The 23,767-nt window shown below is 41.8% G+C and overlaps 1 protein-coding gene across 1 annotated transcript; it reads right to left on the minus strand.

Moving 5' to 3' along the window:
* Positions 1-445: 445 nt before the first annotated feature.
* On the minus strand, positions 446-21,492 carry TMEM47 (transmembrane protein 47). Its single transcript, XM_063393001.1, has 3 exons — positions 20,995-21,492; positions 8,161-8,301; positions 446-2,770 (listed from the first exon to the last, which is right to left on the minus strand). The coding sequence occupies exons 1-3, from the start codon at positions 21,218-21,220 to the stop codon at positions 2,592-2,594; spliced, it is 546 nt and encodes a 181-aa protein (XP_063249071.1). The 5' UTR covers positions 21,221-21,492; the 3' UTR covers positions 446-2,591.
* Positions 21,493-23,767: the final 2,275 nt, after the last annotated feature.

Consider the following 23,767-nt stretch of genomic DNA (forward strand, 5'->3'; position numbering starts at 1 on the left):
GGACTCAGGTGGGTCCTAGTAACTGCAGCACCTTCAAGAGGAATAGCAGATGCTGGGACTGACAATCAGCTCTCTGACTCAGCTGTGAGTCAAGAACCTTGTATTTAGGCATACACATTTGTAAACTGTTGTGCCTGAACACCTTTCACATTAACAGCCAGTGACTTGCAGAGCACGCACCACTCATTAGCATTTGCCTTAGGCCTGGCAGTTGCTGTTGCTCAAACTCTACATAAAGAAAAACAATTTGATTAATTAGGTATGGGTTCAGCATTGTACCTTCTCATCAGCACAGAGAAAATGCCACACAGGCCAGCCCCAAAACACCATCTTCTTAGAAAGGTACAGACATCTTATCACAGTGGTCTTCTCTGCACTAATCCAATTCCCATGCCAAACCACAATGTTCTCCATGCTGCTAAATAAAAGCAGAACTACACAGCTGTTCAGGAATTTACTGAGTTTACTATATACCAGATATCCGCCTTAAGTCAGTCCCAGGAAATGAAGCAGAGTTACAAATGCTCTCTTGGTGCCTGCGAAATAACTGGATACAGGTTCTCCTCCCATCCCTTTTGTTCTCCAGGCATTGCCAGGCAGTCCCCTCCTCGTCAAGCTGTCCTTTTGCTCCATCTAATCTAATTAATCACTGCTGGTTCTGCAAAGGCCGCCGAATCGGAATATTCCGCCACGGTGTAAGGACTGAACTCCGAAGCACCCCAGAGTTCTATAAACTATCTCCACAAGCCAGCAGTACCTGCACAGTGACCTCCTGAAGGCAGCCCCGTGGTCCCCTGCTCACTGCAGACCCCCAGCACTCTGCAGGTGTTGGCCCAGCAGCAACACAAGAGGTGGCATCTTAAAGCCCTGTAATTCAGGAGCCTTTCCCATGGAACCAGCAAAACCATTTGTGTACAGTGGATGTGCAACCCCAGCACATCTGCTTGTGCAGAGGACCACCAAGAATATATTTTAAATTTCTCCATTAAAAAAAATAGTTATTTCTAAAGATCACAATTGTATAAAAATATGCTTATAAGTAAGTGAAAATATCCAAATAAGCAAATTGTAAACAAAAATAAAAGTGATGCGGATTAAATTCATGTGAAGGTTCTCCCTATTTTATCTTGGGTTTCATTTCACGAGTACAGTCTCTGGATGTTTTAAGTGGGAAACATAGTAAGCAAGGAGTAATCAGATGTACATAATCATCAAAAAGTCCATTAGAAACTCATCTTTTAAAAACAAGAGATTACCTCCTGAAGTAGTAATCTTTTAATATGGACATGATGGGGTCTCAGCTTTATTCTTGATGATCAAGGATACTCAAAACCTAACCAGATTTTTAAAAAATGGCAGTTTTAAAATTTGCAACATCCTTAGAAAAGAATTTTTAGCATGTATTATATTACACATGGAATAGCAAGAAGTTGTTTTTGTCCAGTTCTACCTTAACTTGACGTGAACTTTTAAGCATTTCCCATAACACAGAGTCTGTACAAGGGCATATACAGAAGACAAACCATTGTGTGTTTATTTTGTAACACCAATCAAAATTGGGGGCACCAATCCAAGATTTTCAAGAATGTGCACAAAGTTAGTATTTTAACCACTGCATCACAGCTCATATTACAATTTGAAGATGAATCATTTCTCTCCCCCTGCATATATATTTGCATTATATATATATTCATAACAAATGCCTTTCAAAAATATAACTGAACTTGTTCCATATGCATTCTTTTCATGACAATGTTTGCAGGTTAAATGGGTACTCAGGACAACTGCAATTCATTCATACATTTTAGATGTCTCAGAGACAAAACAGGTCTTTTTCCATTCCCCTTTATCTTCACCCCTCCAGCAAAACACTGAGAGCTGAGACAACTTCCAACTACACAGTCAGAAGCACACGTCTCTGGGTTTGGACCTCCTTCAACAATCTGCTACAGCTGGCACGGTGATGTCGATTACTAATTCATGAAAGCCTGTGTGGGTTGGTGGCTTGTTTGGGTTTCTCTTTTTTTAAATTATTCTCCCAGCAGACTGCTGAATGCAGATATTAGACAAGTCATTAACCAGTTACATTCACTGCCCTCAACACAGTCCCTTGCAAGTAAGTCCTTAAGAGCGCTTTTGAGCAAGTAACAAGGGGCCAACTCAGCCTATTGTACAAGATGCCATCGCCTGCTTATCAGACATCTGAATCCTCTATGATACAGGGAAACTTCTAAATGGAGCCCATACCAGCTGCTCCCCTGAAGGCAATAGCAGATGCTGGCATTGCATTCTCATTCCAACTAGTTTTCTCACAACGATCGCTGTCACGTAGATCCTTTTGCTTGTGGTGAGGAAAAATGAAGTTTATGTATCAGCAGCTTGCAGCATCTGCCTATGTAAGATCAGCAATCCTAGTGTTTGCAGTTCTTCTAAATGGTTGTAAAAGCTGGTTACAGTGTTCACACCCAAAAGGCAAAGGCTATTTTATCAACAGAGCAGACTGTTTGGTGCTCCACAAGTGTTCTAAAAAAACTGTGAGCTAGAAAAGATGGGGTAATCCTTTTTTAAATTTTTCTTTTCATTAAATGATTCTAGTAATAGTCTTCATAGTTCTTAGGGTTCAGGCAATAAAGAATGGCACCCCCAAATGAAAATATAGTTGCACCCCATGCCAGGCCATAGCCCCAGTTGAATTCATGGTATATTTTCAAGCTGACCGTTTCGATGAACTTGATTGGGTAAAGGACTAAGCTGCACACCTGGAGAACAACTGAAAGAGAAAAAAAAATACAAATGTCAGAAGAAGACTTATTTTGCTTCCCTAAACAAAGAAAATATCAAATAACTGAAATTCACATTTAAAACGCTTTTGGTGCTTTTTAGCTTGTAAGTGCTGCTCTTTTTAAATCACCTTCATTTCATTCACAGAGAACAAAGCAGCTCTTCCATACTCCCTCGTTGATGAACAAATATTACTGCTGTGATATAATGATGATTCCTTCAAATGCCCACAAAATAAACAGAGTAGTATTTCCAAATTCTTTTCTGTCTCTCCTTTATATCTTATTTTGCAGTCATTACTCCTTCCATAACTGCAAAACTACTTCTACTGCCATTATGCATAAGTCAAAACAAGAAGCAAGAATACGTATTAAGAAATGTAGCTGAGAATCAAATAATTTACTTAGCCTAGACATAATTCATTGTCATAGGTGATATATACTTGTGCTCAGTAGAGACTCAGTGAATCACATATTTCATATGCATTACTGTGTCCTGTAATCAGAATTAATGACATTCTCACACAGAATACCAAGGAATCTATAAAATTTGATCAGTCACTAAACTTCAAACTGGCAAACTATTATGAATTTAGGGGGTGGGTCAGAAATATGGTGTGATAAAAGAAGATAATAAAATAGATCAAACCCAAGACATTAAAAAGCTTCAAAAACATTACTTCCTACAGCACTGTCTCTGAGAACCACAGACACACATTGGCCATTTCACTCCCACACACGCCCTTGTCCAGCTGGCCCCTTTCATTAGCCAGCTGCTCACCTGTCCTGAGGACAGGACTGGTATGGGGAGATCATGTCCCATGTTCATTGGAACCTCAGTGATAAAACTATAAAACACTCACTGGAAATTTCAGCTCATCCCACCTTAGCCTACAGAGTAGTCTTTGGACCCATACTTGACCCAGTCTGAGTAATGTTTGCACAGTGGATTTTCTGATGTGAATATCAAAATCCACAGGACTTTTTTTTTATTATTCTACAGTTATTGAGGTGTTACTTAATGTTATTCTATTTGAATACAATTTTTTGTCTGTCAGCTCACAAAATACTGCACAACATTTGAGAAACTTTGGCAGGATACACTACTTTTATGAAAAGATTATGCATTCCAGTTCTGTATAATGAGAGCATCTTTACATCCAAAAGCACCTCAACACATGCTCAGCTTTCAGACTCATCTTTAAGACCACTGAAGGTCAGAAAGGATTTCTGAAAATGTATGGAAATAGATGAGTTTTTCTTTAGTGGCTTCCTGCACTGGGGATGCAGCATCTCTGCTGAGTCAGTGCAGAAACTGCTCCATGTGTGTCTGTGTCAAGTGCAAAACAAGGAAGTCTCCACCTTCCCCAGTGTAACATATGAAGTATGCTTAATTTCACTCTACAGATTGGACTTGTCAAAACATAACCAAAAAAAAAAAGTGATTCTCTTGGAAGAGAAACATGTTGCTAAAGCAGCAACACACACAAGAAGGTTTTTTTGACATTTCCACAGTGAAGGTTCCAGCTTTTCCTACTACTGGTCCAGATATGCTGCTGTAGAACTCAAAGGAAGTGCTGGCAGAAGTGGCTGGTGCGAGCAGCCACCCTACATGGCACTGTCATCACTGTGCACTAATTTTGCCTTCTGTCATTGTTTTTCCCTGTAGAACAGAAAGGGAGCTGTGTAAGCTAGAAACAGCAGTCAGCAAAGTTATGAGAAATGACCAGCATGACCCCAAAAGATGTTGAAAGCAATGCCTGCAACTACTGATCTGTTTGTAATGAATTTAAAGGAACTCCAAGCTATGCTACTCTGCTTAAGGGAAGTGTGTGCTGTCTTTCTTCACAAGCACAAGTCTTCTCCTGGAGAAAAAACAGGCTGCAAAGGAAATCTGAAAAAATCTGCCACTCAAATGCTATTCAGAAAAGGCTAATCATCTCAAACTTGATTGTTCACTTCAAACGTAGGCACATTTTTATGAAGCACTACAATGCTTGCAATATGGGAACAGGAATACTAAATTTTATTCCACTCACATGAAATATAAGCAATTATATTAAATAATATAAGCATACTCATCATATTAAACATGCAGAAATTGCAACAAATACTTTGAAAGTAGGAAAACTTAATTTCAGTCATCTTTTTTTTTCTTTGAAAGGCTGCAACATCTTCATGGTTGAATTTCTTCATAACCAGACCAGACAAAGCTGTCACTGTTAGTGACCATCCTGCCTCAACAAGGAGCTTGGAGTACATAACCTACAGAGTATTTTCCCAACAGTATTTCTTTAATATTATGACTCTTTTTGATGCCCTGTAGCAACCTGCACTACAATCCACTGAAGTCAGTCTGACTTTTTCAGACCATTCCATCAACTTCACAAAATCAAATTCTGGCTTTCAATGTATCTGCAGTTTTTTCTACTTCCACTGTAAAATTTGACAAGCAAACTTTCATTCTATCTTCCACATCATTATGAAAATAGGTAATAGCACAGAACTAAAGATGCAATCCAGCTGGACAGTGCTCTGTCAGATTTAAAAGATATCTCCTTAAGCATTCTCCAATTATTATCTGCCACCATTTTATATTACTCTCTTACTTACAGTATTTTCACTTTAGACACTGTTTTCCCTAGCTTGCATGTAAAAGCATCTTGTGAAACGTGTTAAAAGCTTGCTAACATCAACAGGTTATTCTTCCAAACATTGTCACATTTGTTAAAACATAGCGCCAAAAGGCAAGCATTAGTTTTTCTTTTGTTTCTTTTATGGGCTTTCAGCAAGCACACTTTCTTTCTGTCCTTAAATTGACTTGGTTAGCACTTAATTAAACAGTGAGTGTACCATGAAGATCCTGCACTGTCGTTTTTGTGAGCCTGCCCTTTGAAGGTGCAGTTTTCAGGGCCAGTCTGGTTCAGAGCTCCAAGGCACCCCAGCAGGTCCATGAGCTGGAGACCTCCACTAGACCAAAGAGCCGCATGAGACAAGGTGGCTCCATGCAAGATTTCCTGAAACTGCCTCCCTGTCTGCTCCACACTTGTCCATTACCTGAGGCATTCCTCTGGCTTTCAACATTAAAATACATACTGTCAGCTCTGTGAAAACACATTCACATCTCTTCATTACTTGCTGGCCTATTCTCGGCATCTAGGTTAAATTTTGGTTTTTTTGGTCCCTTTTTTTCTCATCCCTTCCAGTCCTAGTCAGTCAATCTTCTCTCTCACCTACTGAGTTGCTAACTGAAACCTGAAGCTGAGAAAAAAAAAAAATCAAAACTTGAAGGAAAAAATAGCCTGGAGCCAACCGTTTGGACTCTATAAAGCACCTGGAAATAACTTTTCCATTTTGTCCTTTCTTCCACACAGAGACCATTTCTACCCAACACCCACACATCATTAAATGCATCTGGGCATTCATTCTGTGCCCTTTTTTCCAGAGGCAGCTGATAGACTCCCAGTCACAGTTACACAGAATATTTGGTCTTGCCAGCACATTCCCAGGTCAGGGAGGTGTTTATCCTGAAAGATTTGTGAAATCCACAGACGAAGGCTTGAATCCATGGAAAGCTGCATAAGGCACAAACTGCCACAATCTTAACTTTCCCCTCTTCAGTGGGGGATTCTTTCTGCAATTCTTTCAAGATACGCCATCCTTATTCATCTCTACAAATTGCTGACATCAAAGATAAAATCTGCAGGAAATGCCTTTTAACAATGTAAGTGTTAAATCCTGAAAGGATTCTCCTCAGATTTGCTAGATAATGAAGAACAGGGCAGGTTGTCTTGGTCTCATCATCTCCCTTTTCATATCCTTCAGGTTATGGCTGTTCAAAATGCACACAGAGGCAAAGGGAAGATGTGAACACCATCATAAGCAAAGCAAATTGAATTTCCTCTTAGATTCAAGTAAGCATTATCCCCCTTCACCACCAACCTTTTGTAGTAAAGACTAAAAGCAATTTTATAGAGAGGGGAGCACATGAAGACAAACAGTAAGATTTGAGGAAATCTCTTCTTGTGGAAAGCTGTTTCTTTTTCTAGTACAAACTTAACTACAAAATGAGCAACACGGCAAGATAGGCGTGTATGGCTGAACCAACTTACACCACAACTTTATGAGAAATGAAGCCAAAAGCCAAACAAGAAACCACTACAAAAATTAACTCCATTTCCTTCGAAGTTAACTGCCCAGCATACCTTATAAACCACACAATTAACACTAAATTTTAAAACAATGGCACCAGTACCTTTATTCATTTAACCAAGCAAGCAACGCAACACATAGAAGAAAAACCCAGATGATTTCCACCCAGGGAATCTGATCCTAGGCTGCTTTAATTTCCTAAAAGCAAATGAAATGTAATCTAGGAATATGTCTTGAGCACATAAAAGTGCATCATGAAGGGCTCGGTTCCATCAAGGCAATGTTATCAGCAGAGGGCAGCAGGAGCCTTCCCGGAGTTGTGCTTCATTCCAAACTCCCTCCAATTCCTCACTCTCATCCTCTCATATCCTCCTAAGTGGCTTTTTTAAATACATCCCGAAGGTTCTGTCATCCTCTTCATTATGGGCTATCAGAAGGGGCTTAAGCTGCTGGCTCCAGTGCAGATGTGAGTGACAGGAGGAAGGCAAACCACGGCTGGTGAATCTCAGGAGAATCTGAAACATCCATGCTGACGAAGCCCCAAAGCCCCAGAATACATAAAACGAGATGATTTGATATTGTAATTGTACCTCACTGGACCAGTCTTAAAGACAATTCAGATTCTTAGGTCTCCCTTAAGATTTTGTGATAGTTTATATAAACTGTTCCATTTTTGCCTTTTTAAAACCAAACAGGGACTACACTGTGACAGCTTGTTAAATTAATAACCAAGCGAGATGACACAACAAAATTAATTCCTTATGGCACAGGGGCATATATAAACACCTTGCAAGATAATCCTATTTATTTTCACATGTAGAGCTTCCAGGGTTCACCTTTGAGTATTAACTTCCCTGATTTAAAATTGCAAAAGAGAGAACATTAAAATAAAAATGGCTTTGCATGAAGAATAAAAATGGGGATATCAAACAGCACAAAGTCACAGATTAAAAATGGTATTTTGAGATTTATCCTCTGCAGTTTCCCCTGATGCATGTACTTCACAAAGCAATAAATATAATGCAAATAAATAACTGCTTATGAACTAATAATAGTGCAACTGGAAAAAATGATTAATGCTGTGCAGAACCTATAGCCTGAGAAACCTCACTGGAGTTAACACAGAAGTAACCAAACACCTCTGAATTAATATGCAGAACAAGGCCTATCTCCCTCCATGAAAGTTCAGCTGCTCTAAGGAAATCTTTTTAATGATGCCAGTGCTTACCTGCAGCAAAGAGCATGACTGCAACTGGTCTGTAGAAGCGCCTCCGAGATCCCACGCAGATGGAGATCAGCCCCACCAGGAAAGCTATGAGAATAATGGCAGCACCACCCAGCAGCAGAGCCAGAGTAGCTATCTGCCAGTCTAGGGGGGAAAAAAACAAAGAGAGGAAAAAAAATAATAATACAATTTCAGTAAAACAAGCCCACAGGCCTGACAGAAACACCAGAATTATGAGGAACACAGAGGCTGCATCAAGGCTCGGGTAAATAAACAGTCGTTCCTTGAATTTCTTTTCCCCTAATTAGTGAATCACCTTCATGAAACAGATGTAACTCAGAAGCCAAGTGCCACAACCTCTCACGCTTACTTAAGCCTTAGTTGGCCTCATTGGGATTTTGTCTCAAGTAAAACTGAGTAATTTGGTCCCCTGGTTTTTATCCAATTTAGAATGAGAAATGGAGGCTGGCTCAGGATTAGCTGGCGTGTTAGCTGACCCTCAGCCTGCTGTAACTTTCTCACAAAAGAGGGTGAAAGTCACTGATCAGGATGACACAGCAAGGGAAATGTATGGAGCCTCATCATACACATCTGTCCCTTGGGAAGCACCAAGGCCACACAGTATGAGTAGCAAAACTGAGGAGATGCTCAAAGGTTTAAAAAAAAAATATTTTTTAAACACAAAAGGATAACTGGAAGTAAAGACTCTCCAAAGGCAGTAACAGTCATTAGCTGCAGACCCAGTCAAATCTCAAGCCCATTTTAAAATGTCAGTCATCTTCAAGCATCAGTTTTTCTTCCCCCAAAAGCAACACCTGCACTTGGCTCAGGGTATTTTCTAGTTACTCTCATATATAATGAATGCAGCTATAAACAACATTTTTGCAGTCTTATATCACATAAATCTAAATCCATTTGTAACCTGATGGCCAAGACATGTATACAACATCCAAGATCTAACTTAAGAGCTTCTGTGGGATTTTAGAAAGGCACAGGCTTTGGACTGTTGCTTTTCCCAACAGAATATCCAAGATCTTTCCTCTCTCCAGTAGCAGGCATCAAGAAAAAGAATCAGATCACTATGTACTGCTTATTATTACTATTTACTAGTTCAAGGAAGATGATATAAACTCAACTCATGGGAAAAGGACCTATGGATCCTTTGCATCTCACCACTTTGAAAATACTAGCAGTCATGTGATACTCAGAATAAAATGTCCAAATGCATTGCACAGTTCAAAGAAAATAAGATTATTATTTGCAAATTAAATTAGATATCTTAAGGTTACTAAAACAACACAACAACAATGAACATGCTCTTTTGGGAATGAGAAAAAGTACTGTTTTAAATAAACAATGGATCCAGTTTCAAGAGGAATCTAATCTGCTGAAGATACAGACAGTGCAGCTGTGGAGTTTGGGAATGGAATGCTGGCAGCTATTATACCAAAAAGCCTTCATATATTACATGAAAAAGGATGAAGGAGATTAAGAGAATAAAGTGGGTAGAAGACCTATAAAAGCACTGCTTGAAAAGAAAGTGATTTTAAAGGTGTGTTTGTGCAAGTACACACATCTGATTCTTTGCAGAAATCCATGCATGTCCTTTACTAATAATTTTATTACTAAGTACTCAACCTTCCAAGCTATTTTACTCCTTGTTTTCTTACTGGGTTAACCCTGAGGATGGGAACAGTCTTCCATTCTATCATCAGCATGCAATCTCTAATGTCAGTTTGCTGTGTGTCCCATTGCTACACCATCATTATTGGGATGAAAATATGATTTTAGTACTGGACAGAGATGTTTTGGCGAGTGGTTTTTAATACTAACATGAGCCTTCAGAAACACCAAGTGGTCAGTGTACCAATGATTTAGAAAGGATTCTTTCCAATATGCGAGTGCACTACAGATATCAAAACCAGAAATAAATAAACAGAATGGACCACTTTGGAACAATATGAAAGGAATCCTTGCACTAGAAAATTACACAGATACAAAGACCAGCCACATAAATCCATATCACACCAAAGTTAAAAGACACATAAAATTGATGAAATAAAGCAAAGGGCCAGACAGGAAAACTCAGAAACTAAAATTTTTTGAAAGTCACCACAAATAATAAAATATTAAATGTTATCTTTGCATTGATCAGGTGCCAAACTCTAATGCAAAGAGAATGTGTACAACACTGGAATAGCAGCTAAATGGAATAAAGGTTGAGCATCCGATTGCTTTCCAAAACCACACTGGAAAAACTACTAAACAACTAATAATAAATCAGGCAAAGATGATATAAATGTGGGGTTAGAATATAGTTTAACTTCCAGGACAAATATACATACACAGATTTTAGAAAGGTTAAAAAATAAACAAACTACCTTACTATAGTACTGATGTGGGAGGTAAAAGGACAAATGAGTGTTGGGAGACACCTACACTCCCAACTAAAAAAGAACTGACTTGGATAAACAAAATTAATTTCTTGAGTAAGAAAACCTACTCAGCAATGCTGACAGGAGGAGGCTCTTACTGTTCCTCACACCAGCTGGGGACCAGGTATTGAATGTTGTGCTCTGGGCCACATCTCGAATTGCCTATTTATTTTAGTCCCTTTCACAGGAGCACACAATGCTACCAGCCTTGAGCTGCAGGGACTTTGGTTGGAGAACATCATGAAGGTCAGAGATTAGTGCACAAAGAACACAGGACTAAACTTTCCTGCACTGGCTACCATAGTAACTACATGTTTAAGTCTTGTCATCTTGGAAAAATGTTAACTTTCAGTTCCAAAAGCCATTTGATCTGGTGGTAAAATTAAGCTTATGGTGGATCAAGAAAGCCAAATCTTCTCCATGGGTCTTCTACTTAACAGCATTTTTTTTTAATCCGGACCACTGGAGTTCACACAAAATAAAAGAAAGATACAAAGAAAATAGAACCACTAGCTCTGAAGGCCGAGCACCCTGTAAATCAGATAGCTACAATATAAACACATACAGCAAATACAGTTTTTCTGCAGTAAAGATCTGTAGTGTTTCTCAGACTACCCAAGAGTGATTTACAGCACAGAACACCAAAATGGGATCAGGAGATTGTTCTGTTACACAGAACTGCTGGTACCCAGAACATAAACATCATAAACCTACTTTAGAGTATCCAAAATGTGCTTGTACCTCTTCTAGGCATGCACCAATCTTGCAAAGTTACTAATAAGAACTGTAAGTTCAGGAGTCTCAGCAGTTCAGTAAGATTGCTTGTTCTCACAGAGAAAGAAATATGTAAAAACACAAGTAAAATGGGGCTTTATAGATGATAATTATTACTTTTCTGCATTCAAAACACAAATTGGTTTCACTTGAAGAATACACCTTGGTCTTTTGCACTGTACACCACTATGGTTTTTTAAATACAAATCCATTATCTACGAAAAATACTAGAAACTGGTAAAAAGCCTAATAAAACTCACAGAAATGTTAATAAACTTTTATACTTTAAAAAGCACTGTGGCCTAATGTCATGTCCAAATAAGACTTCCTTTGTTAGTTTAGATAACTTTGGATTTTAGTTTAGATAACTTTAGATTTTTTCAGTGTTCCATCATTTTAGCAACACATTAAGAACTACACTAATAGTGCCACCTATCCCATCCAAACTAGAATTAAGACATTTTTGACAATTGTTAAGTAACTTGAGAGATTTCTTAAGAAAAGGCTCACTTAATATATCCTATTTTTAGGTCTTAAAATCCCCAAAAAGCATCCCTATGTCTATAACCATGAGAAATATATACTGCAGTTCTGACAGCGATTACAGTGTTTGCATATTTTTAACTATAAAAATCTGCCCATTAGTTTGAAGATGTGGGCTTCAGTATTTGGAAATATATATAAATATGAACATACGAACTCAATACATATTTGGTGAAAAAAATTATTAAAATTACCATCTTCAGTTAAAAAAATAGTAAAAAAAAAACAACCAAAAAAGCCCCCAAACCATGATGATAATGTTTCTTTTCAGTTAGTTTCTCATACAACAGTCAGTGCCTTTCTAGGGAACAGCTTGGTCTCCTTGCTATTTGGAAATTCTGCTTGTTTCTTAGTGACCCAGAGGCACAATGTCAACTGTACATTGACATTTCTAACTCTCCTCCCTTCTTTCCCCAAAAGAAATGTCCCAAGGCTTTAAGCTGTACAGCAATTTTTAATTAAGAGCAGTGCTATTTCCTCACTTTCTTGGACAAAATAATACTTCACTACTAGGAAAAAATCAGGGGAAGCCATAAAATAAGAAGAAAACACATCTAAGTCCTGAAATGCGTATTTTACTAACTAGGTCCTTTTTTTAACACAAAAAAGATGAATGCAAAAGGCTAGTCTAGATACCATGTTTTCAGTAAGGTATCCCAAAACTAAATATTTTTTTCAACATGGTATTCTACCATGTAAAAGAAGTAAAAGAAGTGGTGGGCATAGAAACATACTGTGGAATATGTGAAGCATTTGTGTACAGGGCTCTTTCAGACAGTGCATGTGAACTGATTTAATTTCTTACAGAAACAATCAAGTACCTGCCCTCAGACAATAAATACTCTTAAGAATTTGCAATATAGCATTTAAAATCAAGAATAATGATTTTGAAAGAATGCATGAAGCAGAGAAACTTGAGGCACCCACACATAAGAAATTAAATATAACCCACTGAGTATCATAAAAATCAGTTTAAATAAATACAATTGAGTATCATAAGTATCAACTTCAATAAATATAATAGCTAGAGATATTCCTAATTGCTTCACATTCAAACTTAGATATCAAATAGCTAACATAGTATAGTATATGTAGTATTCTGAGTATCTATAAAAACATAAAGGCAAACTCTAGTTCCTAAAAGTGCTTTGGTTGCATGATCAATGAGATTTCTTCTTTCTTCAGCAGGATCACGAGCAGAGGCTTCTGTGGAAGGCGAAGGTCCACTGAATTCTGTGAAGAAGCTGAGGAACAGCAGGGGCCATTAAGTTCTCACATCAAATTGCTCCTCAGAGGTCACCTTTGGAGCCTCAACCCAAGGCAGAATGATGGTTCCCAGAGAGCTGCTCAGAAGAATTCTGCCCTGGGTGAAGGGGATATTGGCCAAAGCTGGGAAGCCTGTAAGTTACTGAGTCCACACTCCTCTGCTCCTGCACAGCCAGCCTGCAAGTCCAGTCCTCTGGGATCCCACAATGGGCACTTCTGCACACTGCAGGCAGAAGGGCTTTCTGGCAATATCCACACCAAACCTCCATAAATTCCTCTAGCCACAGCTTTTCACAGTGAAGCCTTGCACAAAAATGACAATAAACAAGTATTTTCTGCTTTTTTTTTATTTTATGGATTGAGAATAAGATTTTTCTGAAGTAGGAAAATTAGTTGTGCATGTGGCTACTCAAGTCACTCAGACACTTAAAAAGCATTACCAGAGCTACAGGAACCAGCCAGCTCTGGCTGAAAGCATAATTTCCTTAAGAGAGAACTCACTTTACATCAAGGCTTTCTTCTAAAAGCCATAAATTTAAACAAATAGCTATGTTAAGTCACAGGTATGTTAAAAAGATGTTTTTTGTGGACATGACATTTTCCCTAAGAAATCTGTCTTCATCCACACACAGCAGCACATGGGACAAAGCCCTTGATAACCCAAGGGCTGCACAACACCCGTGAGATTAACAGGAAGACGTTCCCATAGCTCTAATTCACCAGGACACTGACAACACCCAAAGAGAAATTTAAGCATTTTTTTGCTGGGTGCCAAAATCCCCAAATGCCTCCAAAGGATAATTCAGAGGCTCCACATAAGGCATCGGTCATTTTGCATTTACTGCACAAGAGGCTTATAGGATGATTTAGTGTTCCTGATGCCAAGTGGAGAGTCACTCAGAATCAGTCGAAGAAAAAGAGAACAAGCAGAGAGACATCCAAAAAAACAGCTTTTTGGTGCAGACCCTGTGTCTTACAGAGGTGCAGAATGCTAATGGGTAACGAGAGCAGCCAACCAGTGAAGGAGCAAAGGCAGGAAGGTGTCACCTTAGCTGCCATCCACCAGGGGCTAGAGAGCTTCTCGGAAGATGCAAGGTCTTTGCTTCCCAGCTCTGGCTCCAGACTCTAAGCTCACACCTCTGCTCCCTTTTCCCAGTGGGATTCCTTGACTGCTAGGGTAGGTTGTAACTGCCCTCCTCCATCTGCTAGACCCAAGCCGCAAAAAGATTTACGGGGTCCATGAACAAATCCAAACAAGGGAATCCAAGTCTGAGTCTTGCTTCAGAGAGCCTCTGACTCGTCCCTTCCGACGCTCTGTTGCTGTTTGTGCACCTTTCCCCCGAGGCACAGCAATGCTGACCATTACTGCATGGCAGCCCAGACTCAGGGCTCTCTCACCTTTGAGGGAAAAGGCCTTAGCAGCCCCTACAGAGCTGCAGCCTTCTCACTTGGGCTCCTCCTATGGCTTTCCTCTTCTCCAAGAGAAAGATAACTGAGAGGAAAGAGGTTGACTGTTCCAGGCAAGAGAACAGCCCACTGGCAGGATAAACCAGGCAGAAGCTTTATCCCAACTACCCTCCTCAGCCTGCAAGGGACGTGCTTGATAGTCTGGGGAAATAACTAGGCAGCTACTCTGCAGACTGCTCACCTCACCATGGAAAGTAGTGTCCTTTACCTTCCACCCAAAGATGACATTGGAGTGCAGGGGACAATTTGGGTACATACGTAAAAATATGGTAAAGAACTCCACTGCTGTGTCAAAGACACAGCAAGACAACAAAATGGTCTAAAAATGCCTGGGGGGTTGCAGATGCATGAGCAACTTGAAATGCAGCAGGTGCTTGCTCATCTGTCCACAGACACACACCTCTCCTGAAGAATAAAGTTTGCATTCCTTATTTATATAAAATATATACACTTTGTAGAGGTGTGGGCTGGGGTGAGGTATGTTGTATATCTGCTCTGTGGCCTGCCTTTATTTCTAAAATCACCGAGTCCTTTAAACACAGGACAACTTCAAATAAAGAATTAAGTGGTGCTGTTATATAGATCTTTATTTTACCATTTATAAGCAACATACATTGCACACTGCTTTTGCCAACAGAGGACTTCGAGACAAGCACAGCATTACAGAAAATCATGTAATCTATAATTCATTCACAGAATAGTACAGCATGTACTCAGGCACTTCCTCTATTGAATACACAGCATTCTTCTGAGACTAGCTTGCTACTATGTCATTTTAATTATTGGATATTCATTCATTCAATAAAAATAATAAAAAACCCTCAAACAACTGCACATGCCCACAGCTTTAGAACTTCTCAAAAACCTGGAGCTCTTAGAAATTCTGCCATTAGGAAAGAAGTGTGGGAGATGTGTTATACAAACTTTTCCCAATAAGCTCACTATTTCTGACCTCTTCTATAAAAGCTACTACTTTTTAGCAATCTGAAGTACTGTGCTTTGCATTGGAACTGGAATGTAACTATTTTCCAGTTATCAATGTTCTTCCAGAAAACTAGCAATCTTCTGCAACTGTCAAAACTCATTCCGTTGTTCCTTGAGAAAAACAATTAGCATTTAAAAGAGTTTGAACTGTACTTCCCATCAGAAGGATGCCTTTAAGTGGAACAAGTGAAATACATAAAGCAATACAGCTGGATGGCCTTTACCACTCCTCCTGTTGCCCTGAATCTTATGTGGTCATCTTGGGCCACAAATCAGTGGCAGAAGCAAGGCCACTCTCTATGCAGTTCTAAATATAAAAATCTCATCCAATATTAAAACTTCTTGCATTATCCCTAACTCTAGGGACATCATATTTAATAAACAAGACTTAAAGCAATAGGCTACATTACTGATTTTAAAATTGCAATGAACAACAGCAGTAGCAACAACTCACTATAGCTACAAGTCTTTTTTGCTTTTTTTTAGGAGTATTATTACTGATAAGGTGCGTGGTGCTCTTGCCCTGATCAGATGAACTCACACAAACATCACAGATGTGCTCTAACCATGTCTCTCAGTGCTTGGAGAAGGGTGGCTGCAAAGGGAGCCTCTGCCATCCTAAAAGGTCCAGACTGCTGAACAGGATCTGCTGCTGCCATGGCCTTGGGAAGTCTGAGGCTAAAATAACTGGTCCATCTGTAAGAGGAGGAGCATTCCTTAAAGTATTCTATCAGGGGCTGCTGTGAGGCAGAGTTAAGCCAATTCAAGGCATTCTGCACCATCTGAAGAAGTCAGATAGACATCAGGCATAAACAGAGTTCCAGTCATCAAAGAATCACAAGAATAATTTAGGCTGGGAAGGACCTAGGAAGTCACCTAGTTCAGCTCCCCATGGAAAGTAGGGCCAGCCTTCAAGTCAGACTCAACTTCAAAGTTAGATCAGCCTGCTCAGAGTCTTAGACACTGAGTTTCAAGTAGTATGGTTTTTGATTTTACATCCATCTTCAGATAAAGTGCTGGGGATGATTATTAGAGTTAATACACAAAATTACAGCAGAAGGAATGTTTTATTAATTCCTCTTTAGGTTGTATGAGCCACTTTTTTCAGGCTAGTAAAATTCCATTCATTCTTTTGCTATTTTATAGCAAACTACCAGCCTTGCTGAGCTTTTCACAAATACATGTCAACATCAAATCTGAGCAATGATCCATATCTTCTAATGAGGAAGCTGCTTTGGAGCTAGCAATTTCCTCTTGGAACAGCTCCTTAGATTCTGAACAAGCAGATACCATCCAAGACTATTCTGGCATGTCAATTCAGATATCTGCATTTAATGTGTAATTAAGGTTAAGCCCCTTGAAGTGCTACAAAATGAACAGCCTCTGATGCTGTTTTTATTTTAAGAACAAATTAAAACAAAATTACAAGCATAAAACTAGACTCAAGTTGTTTACTGCACTGTGCTACAGGCTAAGCTTACCTTCACTGTTTGCTCATCACAAAGTTTAATATCAGTTCAGAGACTCTGATGCATGTATTTCCTGGAGAATGTTTTGTCTTTCAAACATTCATGGACAGTTCTAAAAGAACATAATATTCTTGAAGAAAACTGAATGTTGCATAAAGAAATCCACAGGTTATAAAGTAACAAAGCCATATACCCCCACATTCACCAGAATGAATACAGCTAATCAAAACCATTCAAATCTATTTTCATATATGCTGTTTTCACAATAAACTGAAAGGCTGCAAAGGAGCCATTGTTTTCTATGAATAGCATATACACGTATTTAAGTCAAAACAGACAATGTTCACCTGCAGGTCAGATTCTATGGACCCCTTTATTTCTTCTACATTGCATTTGTATATCTTTGATTTAAAGAGCTATAATGGCTGCAGTCTACTGCACAGATTCAAATGTTCTGTTATTAATCTGCAGGAAGAAGACAAGTACCTGTGCAGGTATAGATTCACCAGGCAGCTTTACACAGGATGCATTTAATTTTAATGCTGTGACAGGAACTCATGCAACTCTTGATAAATCTGTAAATGAACCATCACCAACTAGATGTAATGCATTTTAAATAAGGTCTAAAATATAAATTTGTTTAAAGACACACAAGTTTAAAATACAGTTGGTCTAAAGACAACTTGTGCATTTGCCAAGGTAAGCTTTGATCACACAAAATAGTTATATGCCCAGACAGTTGGTGAAACTACGGAGCTTTACAACTGCATTTTTGAATCTCAAGATTTTATAACTAAGCTTTCCACACTGGCAACTTTGTTAGTTTCTCATCTCCTGAAATTGCTGCTAGTGAGAGATTTACACAGACCCTAAAGACTCTGAAAAAAAAGAAAAGCAAATTAAGATGAGATATTTTATAATTTTCAGATGTCAAAAAATTAATGTGTCTCACTCTTTTACATATTTGAACCATAATTATTGTAGTACTTACACAATACTTCTTCCAGTAAGAAGTACTTACACAAGTTTAAAAGTAGTATGTGAGCAAACAAAAGCCTGCAAATTACAAAAGTCATTGGAACAGTGAAAGAATGAATGTGAAAACATGCTCCAAGCACTAGCACTGGAAAAATGAGATTACTCCCTGCTACAACAGCCAATCCAACCATGCTCTGTGCATTTCCTTCTGCTCTCCACTACCAAGTTGCCCTTCTGACAGCAGTCAGGGGTCCTACATCTAATTACAAGAAAAGTTTTTAATTAAACCTCGAATATGCTTTAACAGCTTCGAGCATGAGCTCGCCCTTGATGGTGCCACTTGAGGTGCTCTCCTTCAAGGGATGATGAAGCAAATCTCTTAAAACCATGGGTGAAGATGCCTTTTTTCCTGTGTGTGCTGCTGCTTCTCACAGCTAGCTGCAAAGCTGCCTGCACCGGTATCAAGCTAAAAGAGCTTTCCCTGTGGGAGCTCTCCACTATCTCCAAAATGCTGCTTGCTGGATTCACAATGTAGGAGGAAAGTGCACTTAAAATATTAATGCCTGCACACAAAATGGTCTTAAATATGTGCCCAATCCAACTTGGTGAATTCAGAGGGAGCCCTCCTATTGGCTTTAATAGCAATTGTACCACGCTAGCAGAAAGCAAGAGGAAAACAGTGCAGTTTCTCATATTTCAGGTCTGGTCAGAATGCAGCCCTCTGTGCTGAACATGAGGAAAGTGAAGGGCTTATCCCAGTCACCTCAAGTAAAACAATCATTCACTTCTTCCACAGTAGCTTGTAAAACTTGGCTCCACTAAACTGGAAAGTATTAGAGGAAAATGGGTAGAGCTCATTTAAGGAACTTGAATAAAACTGGATAGGCAGGAATTTGTGCACATGATAGAAGGCACCAGCAGAGGACAGATCACATTTTCAACACACAGCATCCAATGAAAACTACATCTCATTCCTCTCCATCCTCACCCATTCATCTTCCACATCCCACAGACAGACAGGTGACCAACAGAGGAACAAGAGAGATTAGTGTCCTTTTATGCTGTTCCATAAGCTGTCCTGCTTCTCCTCCCGTCCCACTTTTGTGTGTATGTGTGTGTACACACGCATGCGTGACAGGGAGATGGATGGAGGGGGAACCCAGTGAAGTGTGTGGAGGTGGGGGGGATTTGAGACAGGTTCTCATTCAAGCCATCTGAAAAGTCCTTCTGTAATCAAGGGGATACTATTTCAGGAGACAGGGAGAAGGGGCAAAGGATTCACGTTGCTAAGGAGACACGTAGAAGCTGACATTCCTACATAAATTTCCATTTATACCAGGGAAGGAAAAGAAAGCACTCCAAACTTTGTGCAGACACCCGGGTAACTGCCTGAAACCAGCCTTTCTTTACAATTCATTTTATGTTATTTAAAACAAAATCCCAAACGACATTTAAACCCTCAAATATTACTGCACACGACAGAAAAAAATAAGCACAGCAGCAAAGGAACCTGTGTAATTCCAACTCAGATTGAGATCAGTTATTTCCTAGAATCTATACAAGGACTTCAGAGAATAGAGGAGAACAAAACACACTGAGAATGTAGTCAGTCCTTTGCTTTCGTTCCCAAAACACACATCTTGTCCCTACACGATTTACCCAACCAAAGAGCACAGCAATCCAAACAGATGATTTATCAATGCAAGTGTGTGTGTGTGGACAGGAATGGGGATGAAAACGATGCGAGGTTGCATTTGTCAGTGTTTCTACTGGGGCTCCAGAAGTTGCTATCAGGCATAAAGTAAATAAAACCACCCATGAAAATCAAAACAATTATCGTACTACAAAAGAATTTACTGAAAAAAAATTCAACAGGCAGCTTGTTTTTAGAATTCACAACCCGTTTTTGAAGTACTCCAAGCAATAGTGAAATGACGTTTAAAAAAACAACAATCTGTGATCAAAGACCTAAAAGGTGAAGAACGAATGCACATCAAGAAATCACAACGGGGAGTGTGGCATGAAGGCAAAGGAGCGTGAAAGGCGATGGGGAGATCAGTACGTGCTCGAGAAAGACACACACAAGCACACCCGGCGTGATGGAGAGTCCGAGCCCAGGCGTCCCCACTCTGGGCAAAGTAGCAACCGGTCTAGGAAGCCCCAACTTTCTAAAACCAGAGACTTCTCAGACGGGGGCGGAGGGCAATTACAGGATACTCGATCCCAGTTTCTCACTGTATAGGGAAGCCGCCACACGGAAATAAATATTCAAAACTAGTTCAAACTCGGGATCTTTTGTGACAATAAATGCCACGGCACATACGGAGGCAGTGACCCCCTTCGCTCCCTGAAGCCTCACACCTCCCGCACCCTGGGCACGATCCGAGCACGGGCGCTCGGCGCTGCCCCTCCCTGGGAGCGCCGCCGCCTCCGCCCCAGCCCGGCCGCCGGCGAGATGCGGGCTCGGGGAGCCTGGGGGGAGGACGGGGAGAAGGAGGAGGATGGGGACGGGTGAAGAGGCTCGGAAGGGAAGGAAGGGTGCGGAGGGCGGGCGGACAAAGGTGCAGGGGACTCTTCCCAGCGGCAGCGGCGGCCGGCGCGGGGAGCCGGGCGGGGACCAGGGGCGGCAGCGGGCGAGGCGTGGAACCAGCGGGGGCAGCGGGGCACGGCCCCGGGCACTGCTCCGGTCCGGGGGGCGAGCCCAGGGAAGGGGCTGGGATACAGCCCGAAGGAGACAAGGGTGAAGGAGAGCTCAAGGGATGCTGGTGGGTCAGCCAGGGCACGGCGAGGGGAAGGAATTCTCAGTGCCCGGGGTGCGGCCAAGGGAGCGGGAGGTGGACGAGGAGGGGGGAAAGCAGCAGGGGCCGGCGGCGGAGGGGAGCGGAGCGGGGCCGGGGGCAGCGGGGGCAGCCGAATCTCACCGCTGTGCAGCGTCGACTCGCAGAGCCAGCTGTCCAAGTTGCCGGGCTTGCGGCAGGACTCCCAGAGGGACAGGTAGTACTGGTGGTCCGCCGTCACCCAGGCGGGGCTCAGCACGGCTCCCAGGTCCAGGCACAGCGCCAGAAAGATGCACACCAGCCCCACCAGCTTCAGCGGGGTCAGCACCGAGACGCGCACCTCCTCCATGCCGCTGCCGGCCGAAGCCATGGGGCCCAGGGGAGACGAGGAGGACGCGCTGCCGCCGGCCCCGAGGGGAACAGGAGCGAGAGCCCAGCTCCGCGCAGAAGGGGCGGGCGGAGGGAGAAGCGGCGAGACCAGCGCTGTCTAACGGCGGCGAGAGGCGTTCGCAGGCGGCGGCAGCGCCGCTCCCTCCCGCCCTCCTCCGCCGCGCTCCCGCCCCGGTGTATCAGGTGCAGCAGCTCCCCCGGCCCTCCGGCGCCGCCCGGCCCGGCCCGGCCCGGCGCGCTCCTCCCCGTGCCCGCCCCTGCCGGGGGAGGCCGGGCCGCGCTCCGCGGGGAAGGGGCGGGGGCGCGGCCCTGCCGGCCCCGCTCCGCCCCGCCGGGGCCGACTTTGGGGAACTTTCAGCGGCCGCAGGCGGCGCCTGGAGCCGCTCGCATCTGCTCACGTCGATCCTCGCTGGCCCCGAGCGGCCTCCCCGGCCCCTCCGGGGGCCTCGGCCGCGCCGGGAGCGGGAGAGGCGCCGGCTCTGCCCCGGCGGCCCCGCGGGTACGGCCGGGCCGTGAGGGGATCCCGGGCCGTGAGGGGTTCCCGGGCCCTGTGGGGGTCCCGGGCCGTGAGGGGATCCCGGGCCGTGAGGGGATCCCGGCCCGTGTGGGGGTCCCGGGCCGTGAGGGGATCCCGGGCCATGAGGGGATCCCGGGCCGTGAGGGGATCCCTGGCCATGAGGGGATCCTGGGCCCTGAGGGGATCCCGGGCTGTGAGGGGATCCCGGGCCGTGAGAGGATCCCGGGCCCTGTGGAGGTCCCGGGCCCTCACCCCACGCTCCACCGCGGCATCGCTACGGCGAGGAACAGGGTGAAAGGAAAGGCCTCCTCGGATGCAGGATTAGCCGTGCCTGACCTTGATTCTTCTTCTGGAGTGGCCTTTAAATCACAAGTTATTAGTGGAGGGTTTAAAAAAATAATTCAGCGTTTCGTTATTCGTGTGTGGACTTACCTGCGATTCGCACATCCCTCTCCCGTCAGCGGCGTTGCTGATCCCAAATTAAATCTTTGAGGAAGGATAAGTACTTTGCCCGGTTTCCATTTAGTCTCTGTTTATTTTGTTTAATTAGCACTGAGGTGCTGAGAATGTCAAGGGCAAATGTTTAGGTTAGTTATTAAACAAGGTACTAGTATAATTCACTGTCTGAAGCAGCTCTTCCTCAAACACACAGGCACGAGGGTAGGGTGTAATGTCCATAAAAGATTATTAAAAAAAGAAGAGCAGGAGGATTCAACCTGTGGATTTTAAACTGAATGTTGCTACTTATGTTCAAGGGAGAGCTAAACAGAAGGAAGAGAAAAAATAAGCCAGAAAAACCATTATCTATGAAGAGACAGGGAAAATCTTGTCTGTAAGTGCTAATTATTATATCCCTTTTAATAGTATTTAGAGGGTTGGGGGGTTTTTTACCATCTAACTATAGGAATGTTCACATTAATTTTAAAAGGTGCAGGATTAAACCCTAGTGGTTTGCACAACTTCCTTCCAAGATTAATTTCATTCTGTTCACAGTTTAAGGCTGAAACAGAAAGAAAAAAAATGTTATTTACATGACAAACCTCTCAGAGCACAAACAGCTTTGCTCTTACAGCTGCTCGTAGGAGTTAGCATATGAGGTCTAGTCCTGGTTTCCCAGTGGTGTTAAATTAGAGAACACTTACAGCATATTGCAACAATTTCTCCTTTTCATTTAGATGTATCCCCTGCCAGAAGCACAACCACCAAAGCTCAGTACCGTGATACACAGCACATGTATCACAGTGCATGTGGGGACTATGATGGTAGCACAAGTCTGGTGAATTTCTAATGGGCTCTTGGCCATAGGTATCTGTGAATTCAACTACCACCAGTCTGTCACTAATCCTGAAAAAGAAACGCATTTCCTTGAGCTGTTGCTGCTAGAACTTGGAAAGAAAATAGAAATTTGGGGGTCATATTTTGTGGAGTTTGGTTTTTTTTGCTTTTTTTTTTTTAATGTGTGATCTTACTTCAGTAGGTATGTACCACACACTAATATGTTAACCAATTTGTTTGTTTGGGTCACGTTTCTGTTGCCTCCGAAACATAAAGTGTTAAGCATTGGAAGAACATAGAAAAAAAAAAAAAAACTTAAAAAAAAAAGAGAGAGAGAGAGAGAGAAAGAAATTAAACAATAATTGATAACATAGATGTGCCAAGCCAAAGACTTCAAAACCACATGAAGTGCAGAATCATGGTTCTGCTCTAGTGTTTCAAATAAAAGGGAGAGAAAAAGTAAACAGTTTGCTAAAATATGTGAAAACTTGTGATATTATATACAGACATAACACTGGCACATATAGTTAATGTTGCCAGTACTTTCTGGAAGCAAAAACTGTTTTTACTTTATTAAACCTTTGCTCTTTGAGCTGGAGTTGCCTCTACAAGATAGCTGCCTCAGGTTGATTTTATTGTTTAAGAGTTGCAGCCAAAGTTCAGTCATATGTAGTTTGAAAAATAGACATTTTCACCAGCTACAAAAAAATATATCCCAAAGACTTCATCCTGAGA

The sequence above is a fragment of the Prinia subflava genome, chromosome 3, assembly GCF_021018805.1.
Source record: "Prinia subflava isolate CZ2003 ecotype Zambia chromosome 3, Cam_Psub_1.2, whole genome shotgun sequence".
Taxonomy (NCBI): domain Eukaryota; kingdom Metazoa; phylum Chordata; class Aves; order Passeriformes; family Cisticolidae; genus Prinia; species Prinia subflava.

What these genes read in the sequence shown, in the direction of transcription:
- TMEM47 (XM_063393001.1), bottom strand. Translation starts at nt 21,220, where the DNA reads ATGGCTTCGGCCGGCAGCGGCATGGAGGAGGTGCGCGTCTCGGTGCTG. An exon ending in CGAGTCGACGCTGCACAGCG is followed by an intron (nt 8,302 to 20,994) that starts GTGAGATTCGGC and finishes TTTCCCCCCTAG; the next exon opens with ACTGGCAGATAGCTACTCTG. An exon ending in AGTCATGCTCTTTGCTGCAG is followed by an intron (nt 2,771 to 8,160) that starts GTAAGCACTGGC and finishes TTTCTCTTTCAG; the next exon opens with TTGTTCTCCAGGTGTGCAGC.